The sequence below is a fragment of the Trematomus bernacchii genome, unplaced genomic scaffold, assembly GCF_902827165.1.
Source record: "Trematomus bernacchii unplaced genomic scaffold, fTreBer1.1, whole genome shotgun sequence".
Classification (NCBI taxonomy): domain Eukaryota; kingdom Metazoa; phylum Chordata; class Actinopteri; order Perciformes; family Nototheniidae; genus Trematomus; species Trematomus bernacchii.
This window is the reverse complement of record NW_022987550.1, coordinates 511,232-525,217: the sequence shown is the minus strand read 5'-3', so window position 1 is coordinate 525,217 and position 13,986 is coordinate 511,232. Positions and strand designations below refer to the sequence as shown.

Here is a 13,986-nt window from a genome sequence, read left to right as displayed (position 1 = left end):
ACTTGAGTAAAAGTAGAAGTACTCAGATATTGTACTTGAGTAAAAGTAGAAGTACTCAGATCTTGTACTTGAGTAAAAGTAGAAGTACTCAGATCTTGTACTTGAGTAAAAGTAGAAGTACTCAGATCGTGTACTTGAGTAAAAGTATTCAGATATTGTACTTGAGTAACAGGGAAGAATTAGGATAAACTAAAGTACTTTATTCTGTCCATTGGATCCTTGGTTGAGACATTGAAAATGATACTTCAATTAAATGCAATGATGATGACGAAGATGATGAAGGTGTCTACAGCATCATCTCAAGTAGAAGCCTGTGTATGATGATGATGATGATGATGAAGGTGTCTACAGCATCATCTCCAGCAGCAGTCTGTGTAGCGGTACTCTTTGCTCCCGGTGTATCCTCAGCAGATTCCTCACGGCCCGGTCAGCGGTCTGTCTGAGGAGGGGGAGGCTCATCAGCAGCCGGCCCCCCCGGTGCCCCCCCCCCTTGGAGGCCTGGAGCTCCTGCAGTGCCCCCTGCAGGCCGTCCTGCAGCCGCTGCAGCGAGGAAGGGTCCAGAGGGTCCGCGTCTGATGGGGGGGGGAGAGGGGGACTTTAGTTATGTACAAAGTACTCCGGTGTGAACGCGCAAATATACAGAATAAACAGAGATGGCAAAAGTACACACATCCTTTACTCAAGTAGAAGTACAGATACTCGTGTTTAAAAATACTCTGGTGAAAGTAGAAGTACTGACTAAACTTCTTTACTCAAGTCAAAGTAAAGAGGGCTTTGAAATGTACTTCAGTAAAAAGTACCCATAACTAGCAGCTGTTTTAAAGAGTACCTGACCTCCCTTTATATTAATAGAACAATAATGTCATTGTTAGCTAATGAATGTTTCCATGCTGAACAACGGCAACATGACAACGTTTTCATTGGTCCCTCTTCTTTAGAGAAGACCAGAGGCCTGTACTACGAAGCTGGATGTTCTCTGAGCTGACTTCAGGGAAAACTCGGGCTTTCCGGTCCTACGACGCTGGTTCTCTTTTTAGCAGGCTAGATCTCCATGGTAACTTATGCTGAGCGGCAAACCTCCTCGGGAGGAGGTTAGGTTGCAGGCTAAGAGATCAACTCAGTGAAAGCACCGCCTGCTGACCAATCAGAGCTCCGTGTGCGGAGTTTAAAGCGATCAAGTCATATTACAGGATAGAGGAAATACAGAAAAAACTGCCGTTGCAGGAAAGACGGCCGACAAAAATCAACTGACTGTGTGAACGTGAAAATGAATAGAATATCCCCTCCTATCTTCAGAGCAATCTGACTATTATAACATTAGCGTTAAGAAAGCTTACTTAAATATCTGCCACAACATAAGTAACCGGATCAGAGTAACATTACGTACAGTCCGCGGCACTGTGAGTGCAGACGTCGATGTGTCCCATTATCATTCATATCATATCACATCATAATGTATCATATATTTCCTTATTTGAGTCAGCTGAGCCGTATCTGGCCGTGCAACACTCACAGTGTCACATACTGTATGCAGAAGTATTATTTTAAGCAACACATTAAGTTGACGAAACACTCGAGTCTAATGTAATTAAAGTCAGATCGTGTCTTAGACGGGGCAGTGATTTCATAAACCTGTTAATTTACGCATTCAAACACTTTTTCTGTTACCAGCTGTATTCACCTTGCAGGTGCAGCTATGTGGCTTTGATCCTGGATAAAGTGTTTAAGTCATGGATGTTTAAAGTTTAACTTCTTCATATTTGACTAATATTAAAGTTCACTTTTCATTCAGGAAGTATGACGCTGCGCTGTCAGTACGCTTGTCCATGTTTGTGATTGGTCGAATGCTCCAAATACCACCCCTTTCATGTGAACGCGCACCTAACTAGATAGGACACGGCTGGCTTGAGCGATCCACTTGATAACCAGCGTCGTAGTACAGTTTAGTGAGAGCGCGTATGTTTTGGATTGGGCCAACAGGCTAACTCAAACATATCCAGGTTAAGTTGAACCAGCTTCGTAGTACAGGCCTCTGGAAATGATGGATACACGGATCGTGTTCAAATCAATAGGCATGCAATGACTCCAAATAATAATGACCACGCCACCAAACACACATTCAAACTAAAGTAACCAGCCTGTTTGGAAAATGTGAGAAGTAGAAAGTACAGGTATTTGGGACACATGTTGATGTAGAAGAGACATGAAGAAGAGGGGACACATGTTGATGAAGAAGAGACATGAAGAAGAGGGGACACATGTTGATGTAGAAGAGACATGAAGAAGAGGGGACACATGTTAATGTAGAAGAGACATGAAGAAGAGGGGACACATGTTGATGTAGAAGAGACATGAAGAAGAGGGGACACATGTTGATGAAGAAGAGACATGAAGAAGAGGGGACACATGTTGATGTAGAAGAGACATGAAGAAGAGGGGACACATGTTAATGTAGAAGAGACATGAAGAAGAGGGGACACATGTTGATGAAGAAGAGACATGAAGAAGAGGGGACACATGTTGATGTAGAAGAGACATGAAGAAGAGGGGACACATGTTGATGAAGAAGAGACATGAAGAAGAGGGGACACATGTTGATGTAGAAGAGACATGAAGAAGAGGGGACACATGTTGATGAAGAAGAGACATGAAGAAGAGGGGACACATGTTGATGTAGAAGAGACATGAAGAAGAGGGGACACATGTTGATGTAGAAGAGACATGAAGAAGAGGGGACACATGTTGATGTAGAAGAGACATGAAGAAGAGGGGACACATGTTGATGAAGAAGAGACATGAAGAAGAGGGGACACATGTTGATGTAGAAGAGACATGAAGAAGAGGGGACACATGTTGATGTAGAAGAGACATGAAGAAGAGGGGACACATGTTGATGAAGAAGAGACATGAAGAAGAGGGGACACATGTTGATGTAGAAGAGACATGAAGAAGAGGGGACACATGTTGATGAAGAAGAGACATGAAGAAGAGGGGACACATGTTGATGTAGAAGAGACATGAAGAAGAGGGGACACATGTTGATGAAGAAGAGACATGGAGAAGTGGATGTTGCATACTAGGTGACCTTTAAAGCTGATAAGATAAGTCTGCTCTATGCACCTATCTATATATTAAAGGCATAATGGGCTTCCACAGATTCCAGCTTTTCAAATTGTCCAATTTACTGACATTTGACTTTGTATTTGTACTGATGGTAGACTAAACAATAAGTAGTGTAAAGGTTTGACTGTCCTTTAAGTTATTTTTTTATAGTTATGATTAATATATTTGAGGTTAAGGTGTTTTATAACATTTTGCAGTACAGTGTTTCAGGGACTGAATTTCAAAAAAAGAGTCTGTGTTAATCACAGGTCACTAGACAGTCAAGTGGGAAACCAAAGAAAGGTCAAGGTCAGCCTGTGGGTGTTTATACACACACACACACACACACACACACACACACACACACACACACACACACACACACACACACACACACACACACACACACACACACACACACACACACACACACACACACACACACACACACACACACACAGCTAACAGTTTATAGATCCAGAACCGAGTCTATCAATAAACTTTATTGACCCGAGGCTCAGACAGTGGGAGACTGACCAGACTTCAGCTGGAAGTGTCCCAGCATGCACTGCTTCAACAGGAGTGTGTAATGCAGTGATATTGATCAGCTGTTAAAACACAGCATCAACAACAACTCTATTTAAAAAAGGGTTTCCTATTTTGAGCTAAATCGTTCCATTGTTGTCCAAAAAGAAATCACTACAGCATCAAATGAGGATTCATCCGCCGCTGAAAATAGTCCCAATGCAATGTTTCCACCTTTTGTTTTAATACATCTGAACTGAGCAGCCAGTGCTTTAAGGAGGACATTGTATATATATTACGGGCGACAAACAATGATTAATCTATATGAACAAATTATAAAATATGACGTTTTGTTACGCTTTTAATATGCAATTCCTCATGAGGTAAATCACAAGGCAACAAATGCAAACTGTCATATTAATGCAGTAATGATACAGTATTTCACTCTGACGTGTAGCACTGTAGCGGGTAGTATGACATGGTAAAAATACACATGTAAAGTACCTCATATATGTACTTAAATACACACAAGAAACAACAACAAAATCATCATTGTCCAAGTAATTAAATGAACTATAAGGGACACTTGGAGTGTACAGACCTCAGATATCGCATTGTTAACGACACTTTTAATTAATGCATGTGTTAGATCAAAGGTTTTGCAAGCATGCTAGTCCATGATACACACTTTCATTACGTTTCATATCAATTGGGCTCGTAGTATTTCCGTAATCCCGCTGACAAAGAACCAATATTTAAACCGATTACACCAGAATTAGAAAAGACCAAATGCCATTCCCCCCAAAAGTTATTGGGGCTAATCAATACTGAGCTGCTTCAGCTCCCAGCCTCTGATCAATATCAGAAACACTCCTCTGGATCAATACGCTCTGACGCCCTCCCCCCAAAAACTTCTCCTCTCAAATTTTAAATCAATATCAGTATTCATGTGTCTGTGTCAGGGTCAGGGGCACGGGGGGAGGGATGGCACAGATCACACCAGAAAGACTGAGAAGGTTAGAGAAGTGTCAAAAGAACTATCATTTCACGGGAAGACTAGAGGTAGAGGAATGAGAGAATCTGGTGAGGGGTATTTCCAAATATCTGGAACAAACTCCCAGAAACCTGCAGGTCCGCTGCAACTCTGACTACTTTTGAATCCAGACTTTTCTTTTTGCCGCTGCTTTTAAATGAACTATTCACATCTCACTCTGCTCTGTAACTTTTATTCATGAACCTGTTATTCATGTTTTATTATCTTTGCTTTTTAATGTTTCTAATGTGTGTTTGATGCTCTTAATGTCTTTCATTTTTGTAAAGCACTTTGAATTGCCTTGTTGTTGAAAAGTGCTGTATGAGGCCCCGTCCACACGGAGACGATATCAGTTGTATCCGCTAAAGTTCTTTATCGTATAGACCAGGGATCACCAACTACATTTGTCCAAGGGCCCAAATTATTCCGAGAGACATTTTCGGGGGCCAGCGATTTTTTTTATAGCCCTGAATTTTGAAGTTGTTTACCGGGGGGGGGGGGGGGGGGGGGGGGGGGGTGCTTGTGGAGCACGCTCATGTACTGTCAAGTTGCGGGAGCCTCGTAGCGGGGGCTGCTGCGGAGCACATAAAGCAGACTCTTCACGCTAACGAAGGATCACTTCTTCTTCAGGGCAGGGAAGGCTACGCAGTGCGCAGGCTACTGTCCCGCAGCTGCTGCCTCTCTGTTGGACTGCGGTACTGCACATTACTCACGAGACGTTGTAAAAGAAATGTAGTGGGGGGCGAACGCACTAACCACTCCACCAGCGCCATCGGTTTCATCTCCGTGTGGACGGGGCCTAAACAAACTTGCCTTGCCTTAAAAAATAAAGTTATTAAAAGAGAATATTTTACAAGTGGGTTATGATCGATCGTAATAAAAAATATTTGTAATTCCAATACAAGACTATGTTATTAAAAAAAAAGCTTAAATGAAATTAAAAAGGTTTGGAAATTGTAAGATATGGTATTGCAATTGCTAGAAAAATATATTATAACTAGAAAATGCATTTCCTGCAGAAAATGCGTGCGAATGCTGTAAACTGTGAATGAATTTAGCTGAAAATGCAGAAAAAGCTGAATATGTTATTAGCTGAATGGTAGCTGCTTTTAGCTACAAAAATGCAGAAAAAGCTTAATATTTAAAAGAAAAGATTTAAAAAAACATGTATAGCCTTGATGTCCTGAAATAGCTGAATAATGTAATAGTTGAATGGTTTCTGCAGCTGAAAATAGGCTGAAGGAGTTAAATATCAGATGTAAGTAGTAGTGAATGAATTTGTATTAAGATGAGAAAAGAAAGTAAAAAGGCTTGGGAAAGCAGCAGAATATTTGAACTGCAAACTTTTGAACTAACTTGATGGTGAATTATCTGTCGCGATGGCAACGGCATTTGATGACACCCCATAATACGCTTAGATGTGTTGATGGCTGCATCGTTACCAAACCTGTGAAGTTTTGGGCCATTTCGATCATTTTCACTGAAGTTATGAGAAAACCGTGTTTCATGGTGAGCATTGTGTTGCCATGGCAACGGCATTTGAAGAAATCTCAAAACTGTCCCGTATATGTCTTCACGGCTGGACTGTTAGCACACATGTGAAGTTTGAGCACTTTTTGAACATTCATAGGAGTAATACATTACATTAGGAGGTTACATTACTCTCTCTCTTCTCTTGATCGCCCTCTCTCTTCTCTTGATCACCCTCTCAATCTTCTATCGCCCTCTCTTTCTTCTCTTGATCGCCCTCTCTCTCTTCTCTCTCTCTTCTCTTGCTCGCCCTCTCTCTCTTCTCTTGATCGCCCCTCTCTCTTCTCTTGATCGCCCTCTCTCGCTCCTCTTGATCGCCCTCTCTCTCTCCTCTTGATCGCCCTCTGTCTCTTCTCTTGATCGCCCTCTCTCTCTCCTCTTGATCGCCCTCTCTCTCTCCTCTTGATCGCCCTCTCCCTCTCCTCTTGATCGCCCTCTCTCTCTCCTCTTGATCGCCCACTCTCTCTCCTCTTGATCGCCCTCTCTCTCTTCTCTTGATCGCCCACTCTCTCTCCTCTTGATCGCCCTCTCTCTCTCTTCTCTTGATTGCCCTCTCTCTCTCCTCTTGATCGCCCTCTCTCTTCTCTTGATCACCCTATCACTCTTCTATCACCCTCTCTCACTTCTCTTGATGTGTCTGTGAGAGAGAGGGAGTGTGTGTGTGTGTGTGTGTGTGTGTGTGTGTGTGTGTGTGTGTGTGTGTGTGTGTGGGAGAGAGAGAGGAGAGTGTGTGTCTGTCTGTCTGTGAGAGAGAGAGAGAGAGAGTGAGTGTGAGTGTGAGTGTGAGTGTGAGTGTGAGTCTGTCTCTCTGTCTGTCTGAGAGAGAGAGAGAGAGAGAGAGAGAGAGAGGTAGTGGTGAATGTTTACAAACACCTGTGTGTGTAAACCCAGAGATGAAAGGTTACCATGGTGACGACTTATGACAATTTACCCACTGCAGCACTGAGTCCCATTAAGAATGCATTGAGGTTTGTATCTGACAATTTTGCCACCTGTTCAAAAACCATGGCTCCTATCAAAAAATGACCAGACCGTGAGCATCAGGGAACCCCAATGAACTGATATATGTTGGTTTTTTTGGTTTTGTGTGTAAAATGTGGAGATGGGAGCAGTTTGTCTAAAGTGTACTTCTCTCTGTTCTGAAGAAAGTTCCGGAAAGATTTAACATGGGAATCAATTGGGAGCTAGGTGGACTTTTTGTCTCTTCATGCCCTCAAGAGGCATTTTGTTTAATATTTCTTTTTAATTTTTTTTTATTTCCAACCTAGGAGAGGTTTTCCTACGTTTTTCATGAAAAAATATGTCTGAGGAGTGTAGGGTTTGGGAATTATGGCAAGTTTAAAACATTTTTTGGGGAGCACTGCTGCACTCTGTTTTGAGATCAAAGCACTCTAGACTTAACGAGCTGCTCCATCCACACTAATGTTAAAATCTGAAGAAAGCCTCTTTACCAAGCTCCAAACAAAGTTAATTATCTCAAGAAGTGTAAAAGATATCAAAAATAAAAGTCAAGTTTGAATAGCTGAAGGTGTTGTGATCATTTGAAAGTTGGAATGAAGTGTCTAGCTGAAAGTATGTGGAAGGAGTAGCATTTGGCGCAAGGTGTAGGAAAAGAGGATTTGAAGGCATCTCCCATTGACTTCCATGTTAAAAAAAGAGTTTAAAAAGCTGAATATTTCAAAAAGTATAAAATATTTTTAAAAAGTTGAAGGTTTCCCATCGATTCCTGAACAGGCTGAATAGTTTAATATTTGAATGGTTTCTGTAGCTGAAAATAAGCTGAAGTTATGGAGTGCCAAAGTATTGGCTGAAATAATAAGGGGAAGAATAAAGATTTGAAGTACTATAGTGGAATGCTGTGGCACAGCATTCGCACTAATGAAATTATTTCATAATTAGAAGAAAACTTCTTCTAATTCTAAATAAAAATCGTGTACTTCATAGAACGTTTCACGATTTAACAGAAAATATCTCGTATCATATATAAAATGTTGTGATTATGTGTGTGTGTGTGTGTGTGTGTGTGTGTGTGTGTGTGTGTGTGTGTGTGTGTGTGTGTGTGTGTGTGTGTGTGTGTGTGTGTGTGTGTGTGTTATTTAAAATCCAGTTAAATAAGAGAACATTTTACAAGTGTGTGACAACCGTCGTAATTAAAAGTAATTGGTAAAGAAAACTAAATCATGTGTGTGTGTGTGTGTGTGTGTGTGTGTGTGTGTGTGTGTGTGTGTGTGTGTGTGTGTGTGTGTGTACCAGTGTTAGCGAGGGCCATGGCCTTCAGCATCACCGCCTCCTCAGGGCTCATATTCATCGCCTGATATTTGGCGCTCAAGTGTCGCAGCGCCTCGTAGAGATCGGCCAATCCCGCGGCTCGACACTGAGCCTCGTCCAATCGCAGGTTCTCGGCGAACACAAGCTCCTCCCCCTGCGACCGCCAGGCCACGCCCACCAGCAGCGCCTCCATCCAACCGCTCTGCAGCAGCAGCATCTGGTCGACCAATGAGAGCGCGGCGAAACCTGAGAGACAGAACAGGTGAGTCTGGACGTAAAAAAAAAGTGGAAAATAAACAGACGAAAAGATGACATGTCGAAAAAAAGTGAAAAAGATGACAAGTCCGTAACTGTCGAAAAAAGTGGGAAAGAAGACAATAGAAACAAGTTAAAAATAACGACAGTCGAAAAAAAACGACAGTCAAATTAAGTGAAAAAACAGACCAAAAAAGCGAAAAAAACAATAGTCTAAATTTTAGACTATTGTTTTTTTCACTTTTTTTGACTGTCGTTTTTTTTTTACCTTTTAGACTCTAAAAGGTAAAAAAAAAAAACGACAGTCGAAAAAAGTGAAAAATACGACATTAAAAAATATGAAAGAGAACTACAGTCAAAAAAGTGTAGAAAAACTGACCAAAAAAGGATAATCACGACATACTGTATTAACGTGTTGAAGTAATCAAAACGATATTCTTCAGTGTGAAAGGTGACTGACCTGGGATCTGTTTGGCCCAGCTAATCAGGAGCAGCAGCTGGCGGTTTAGGAGGTCACAGAGGGTCAGCACGGTGCTCAGGCTGCTCTCATTGGTCGACTCGTCCTGAGTGGCGGACAGGGGAGCGGGTTCTGTCAGCAGCAGGTGGGAAATCACCTTATTTCCTGATTTAAAACGGAACATGTGATAATTAATGAAACAGGTTTTAAAGATCTCCTATCATGCTTTTTTTAGGCATATATTATAGTTCTCAGATATATACAAAAACATAAAAAAACATGTCTATGATGTGTTTTGGTCAAAATACCAAACAGATCATGCATTTTAGACATCCCTCTTAAAAAAAGAGGGGGCGGAGCTAATGCCTGCTCAGAATTACCCAGCAGATAGTCAGCTAAATGCTGCCGTGATTAAACTCCATATCATGTTCCAAACCACATCAAGGCTTCTCTCTGAAACAGTATGGAGCTCAAACTCTTTCTCTCTCTCAGGTTTACCACAAGGTGAGTTCCTTTGTATTTCCTGCTTCTTTATACTCTCTCCAGTACAGGTTAGCTCTGAGTGTTAGCATGCTAATGTAAACACAGACCATATTACGTCCAAAACACGTCTCATTGTTTCTGACAGCAACGTTTCTGATAGGCCCGTGGGTGTAAAGCCCGCCCACATTTCAGATATGACGTCATATCGGACGCAAATCTGGATCAGCTCCGTTGTTCCCCCGTTTTTAGAGATGTGGGTACGGAGGAAAAGAGAGAGGGTTTTATTTCCTGACGCTGTGTAAGTTCCCCGACGCAATGGGGACACACCGGGGACACACCGGGGACACACCGGGGACACACCGGGGACACATGTTGATGTATAAAAGACATCAAAAAGTGCATTTTGCATGATAGGAGAGCTTTAATAAACTAACAGATGGACTCCATGTTGTTTGAACTCACGGCAGCTGGCAGGGGGGCTGATGGGGGTTTTGCAGTAAAAAGTGACTCCGCTCTCCGTCGGTCTTTTGTATTTCTGACGCCCTCCTCTCACTCTGTCCATACGAACACCTGAAACACAGAGGGGGGGGGGGGGGGGGGGGGAGGGGGGGTTACCTTTCAGCTTCATCTGCTTCCTCCTTTCCTCTCCCCACAGCTTTTAAAGGTTTTTAAACCAGAAACCATCAAATCTGAATCTCTGCAGCCGAATGAAATATAAAATGACTACAAATCAGCTATAACTTTTCTTGGCTACAAAGAGTATCTCTCTTTGCTGTAGTGCACATTTTAGGACGATGCATTTGCTGTAATTCCTTTTTTTTCTAGAATGTTTGCAAATTATTTTGTCACTTTATGGTCAATTTGCATCTCTTGTTGTCACTTCACATCTTCCTCCTAACTCTTTGATTCCCTGGAGTCATGATGAATGTCTTTGAGGTCATTTTGAGTTGTATTTGTCCAACTCAAAATGTCGTAATTAGTCTTTTAATGTCTTTTTGTTGTATTTTTGCATCCCTTTGTAGTCCTTTTCCGTCTCTTTGTAGTAGTTTTGTGTCTCTGTCGTTGTTTTGTGTCTCTTAGAAGTAGTTTTCTGTCTATTGTAGTCATTTTCTGTGTCTTTATAGTAATTTAATGCCTTTCTGTAGTTGCTTCGTCTCTGCAAACATTAAAACTGAGCTCTCTCACTCCTAGCAGACTCTTGACATCGCTGCAAAGGCTCATGGGAGCTGAACGTACCCTCCCTCATCATGCCGGCCTGCAGACACTTCTGGAAGCGGCACGCCTGACACGCCTTCCTGCGGCGCTTCGTGATCTCACACTCGCTCGCCACCGGGCAGCTGTACTCAATGTTACCTAGGCAACAACAAACAGGAAGTCAAACGACATCACACCCTCTCTCCGAGACACAGCTGACAACACAATGTTTTCATCATAACTTTAACTTTAAGTGCACTGAAAAAATTGAAACGTTGACTTAAAGTGGACCTATCATATTTGAATAATACAGTGTAGGACCATACCTGTATAAGGCATATTTATACTTTTTTTTTTTCAAAATACCAAACAGATCATGCATTTTAGCCATGCCTCATTTCGCTCAATTTGACATTTTTTAGCTCTGTTTGTGCAAGGGCAGATTCAGTGAGAACAGCACCACCTACTGGCCTGGCATATGTACTACAGCGTCTCCAGCGCTTTCGAACGGCCGTGGCTGTCTCCTCCTGATTGGTGGAGTTGGCCCAATAGCCGTAGCGCCACCGTCCTGACGTCAGGACAGTGTTCAAATCTGGATCAGTTTTTATCAGATCCGTTGCAGCCCCTTTTTTTAGAGATTTGGGTATGGAGGAAAATAGAGAGGGTTGTGTTTTCTGACACTTGGTGAGTTCCCTGGAACACCGGGGACACATATTCATGTAGAAAAGACGTACAAAAGTGCATTTTGCATGATAGGTCCCCTTTAAAGGTAGTATGTCAACTGATTTCACATAATTTTGTTAGGTTAGTTGAAAGCAATAATATTAAGTTGAATTAAAAAAATATTAGGTTCAACTTAATATTAACGCTTCAAACTAACCTAATACAGTTATGTGACATTTGTTGACATAATACATTTAATAAAAGTCAACTTTTCAGTTTTTTCCGTGTGTTTGAGGAGCTGGCCTTTACGAACAGATGTGAGGGTCTCGTCAACTATGAAAATATGAAAGGTTTTCATATTTCAAAATACCAATAGTTATACATGTGTGTCTTTGTTTTCGCAGAGACTGGCTGCTTTAAGGCGATATTTGAGTGGTACTTTGAACCCGTCCGTTGTATTACATGAAGCATGATCACATCCCGAGAAAACACATGCATCTGCAGAGGAAGTACATCACATGTTTCGGGTACATCTTTTCATTTAGAGGAACAGCTCGAGGTATGATACACGGCTATAACATGTTCCTTGTTCTAATCCTGCTGACATTAACCAAACAAAACCAACAACACTATAATATAATGTCTTGAAGTAGAAAGTAGAAAAGGAGTGACCTCAACTTAAGTTCTCATAGTCGTTGATCTGTATCGCCTCTTTGCTCGCATGCACGTGTTTAAACACACACACAGATTAAAGAATCGATCAGACACGACTAATCAATCACCAATCAATGGGTTTCTGTTGCTCTGGTCTGAGTCCTGCTGCAGCTGGTGTGTGTTCTCGCTGCTTCACACACTAATCAATGCACTATTGATATGGTATGTTATCCTTTTGGTACTTTAACTATATTTTGATGAAAATACTTTTCTACTTTCACTTGAGGAACATTTTGAATGCAGGACTTTTAGTGTAACAGAGTATTCCTACACTCTGGTACTTCTACTTTTACTCAAGTACTAGATCTGAGTACTCCTCCTTCCCCCTCACCTTGCACGCTCCTCTTGAAGAAGGCCTTGCAGGCTTCACAGGATGCGACGCCGTAGTGGAACCCGGAGGCTCGGTCTCCACAGACCAGACAAAGCCTCCGAGGCCCCGGGGCCCCCAGAGGCAGGAAGTCCCCCCTCAGGATGGAGTCCACCTGTGAAGAGGAGGCCAACACTCAACATCTGCACTTCTGCAAAAAGAATTAAGCTTAAAGGTCCCCTATTATCCTCTCTTTCATCAATAGATCACAGGTCTCAGATATATCCAGAGCCTGTCTCTGATTGGCTGAAACACCAAACAGATCATTGCAGCATTACCCATAATCCCCTCTGTTTCAGCCCTGTTTCCAAAGTGCTGATTCTCTGTCTGTTACTTTAGATGAAAATAAGGAGCCCCTCCCCACGCCCCTCTGAGAGAGATTTGGTTACAAAGAACTCAATGGTGCTCTAGGAGGAGATTCAGGTGATAAGGTGGGGGGGGGGGTTACCTTGGTTGCTGATTGGCTAATGGTTACACAAGACAAAACATCGTTATGACATCATCAAGTGGCCAAAATCTGATCAGCTCATTTTCAGACAGGTTTTTATAGAAATGGATCAAAAAGAGAGAGAATCTTTGTTCCTGAAACTTTCAGATCATGATTTGGCGATGTGTCGTCCGCGCTCCGTTAGCATAGCATTAGCTGTCTTACCTGTTTCTTGATGACCGTAAAAGTAGTTTTTCTGCTTCTCTCATTTCGAGGCTTCGATTTTAGAAATTCTAAATGATCACTAAAACAAGTGATCATTTTGAATTTCCTTAAAGTCTTTTTAGTCATCTGTTCAAGTGTGTCTCTTTGGTGTTGTGCTTCCTTGGTCGTCCTTTTGACACCCTGTTGTTGTTTGTCGCCTCTTTAAAGCAGTGTTGTGACTCTTTGAGCTCCTTCTTGTTATTTTGAGTCTTTCTGTTGTCCTTTTATGTCGGCTTTAGTATTTTTGCGTATGTTTTTCTGCCCCTTAAACCTAATTTAGAGTCTCTTTAAGAGGGTTTGGAGTGTTGTTGTGCACCTGTTTGTCACTCTAAGTGTTTGGTTGCATCTCTTGGTTGTTTTGAGTTTACAAAGAATATAAAAAAGATCTTCACCTGTGCTGAAAACGAGTCCGTCTGCGACACTGAGAAACACACGGAGGCCTCGGACACCGCCATGCCTCCGCTGCTGGAGGGGAACCCAGAAGCACAGCAGAACGAGGAGGAAGACGAGGAGGAGGAGGAGGAGGAGGAGGCCCGGTGAGAGGGGCTGAGGGAGGGCATGGTGTCCAGGCGGAGAGACGGGCTCTGGGGGGAGGAGAGGAGGAAGGAGGTTGGAGACGGAGCTTCATCAGTGAGGCAGAACGAGGAGGAAGAGGAGGAGGAAGAGCAGTCCATGAAGCTGAGGAGGAAGGGTGAGAGCAAACA

At 42.3% G+C, this 13,986-nt stretch overlaps 1 protein-coding gene across 1 annotated transcript; it reads right to left on the bottom strand.

The window, feature by feature from the left end:
- Window positions 1–345: 345 nt before the first annotated feature.
- On the bottom strand, window positions 346–13,752 carry LOC117477009 (estrogen-related receptor gamma-like). Its single transcript, XM_034123708.1, has 7 exons — window positions 13,675–13,752; window positions 12,556–12,706; window positions 10,890–11,006; window positions 10,116–10,223; window positions 9,174–9,335; window positions 8,441–8,704; window positions 346–572 (listed from the first exon to the last, which is right to left on the bottom strand). Exons 1-7 carry the CDS (start codon window positions 13,735–13,737, stop codon window positions 346–348), a joined length of 1,092 nt encoding a protein of 363 aa, XP_033979599.1. The 5' UTR covers window positions 13,738–13,752.
- Between the last annotated feature and the right edge of the window lie 234 nt (window positions 13,753–13,986).

Excerpts from the sequence above, each read along its gene's own strand:
- LOC117477009 (XM_034123708.1), bottom strand. The coding sequence starts at position 13,737 with ATGGCGGTGTCCGAGGCCTCCGTGTGTTTCTCAGTGTCGCAGACGGAC. Across the intron at positions 10,224-10,889 it reads GGCCGGCATGATGAGGGAGG|GTGTTCGTATGGACAGAGTG; the intron begins GTACGTTCAGCT and ends TCTGTGTTTCAG. Across the intron at positions 9,336-10,115 it reads CAGCCCCCCTGCCAGCTGCC|GAAATAAGGTGATTTCCCAC; the intron begins GTGAGTTCAAAC and ends GTTTTAAATCAG.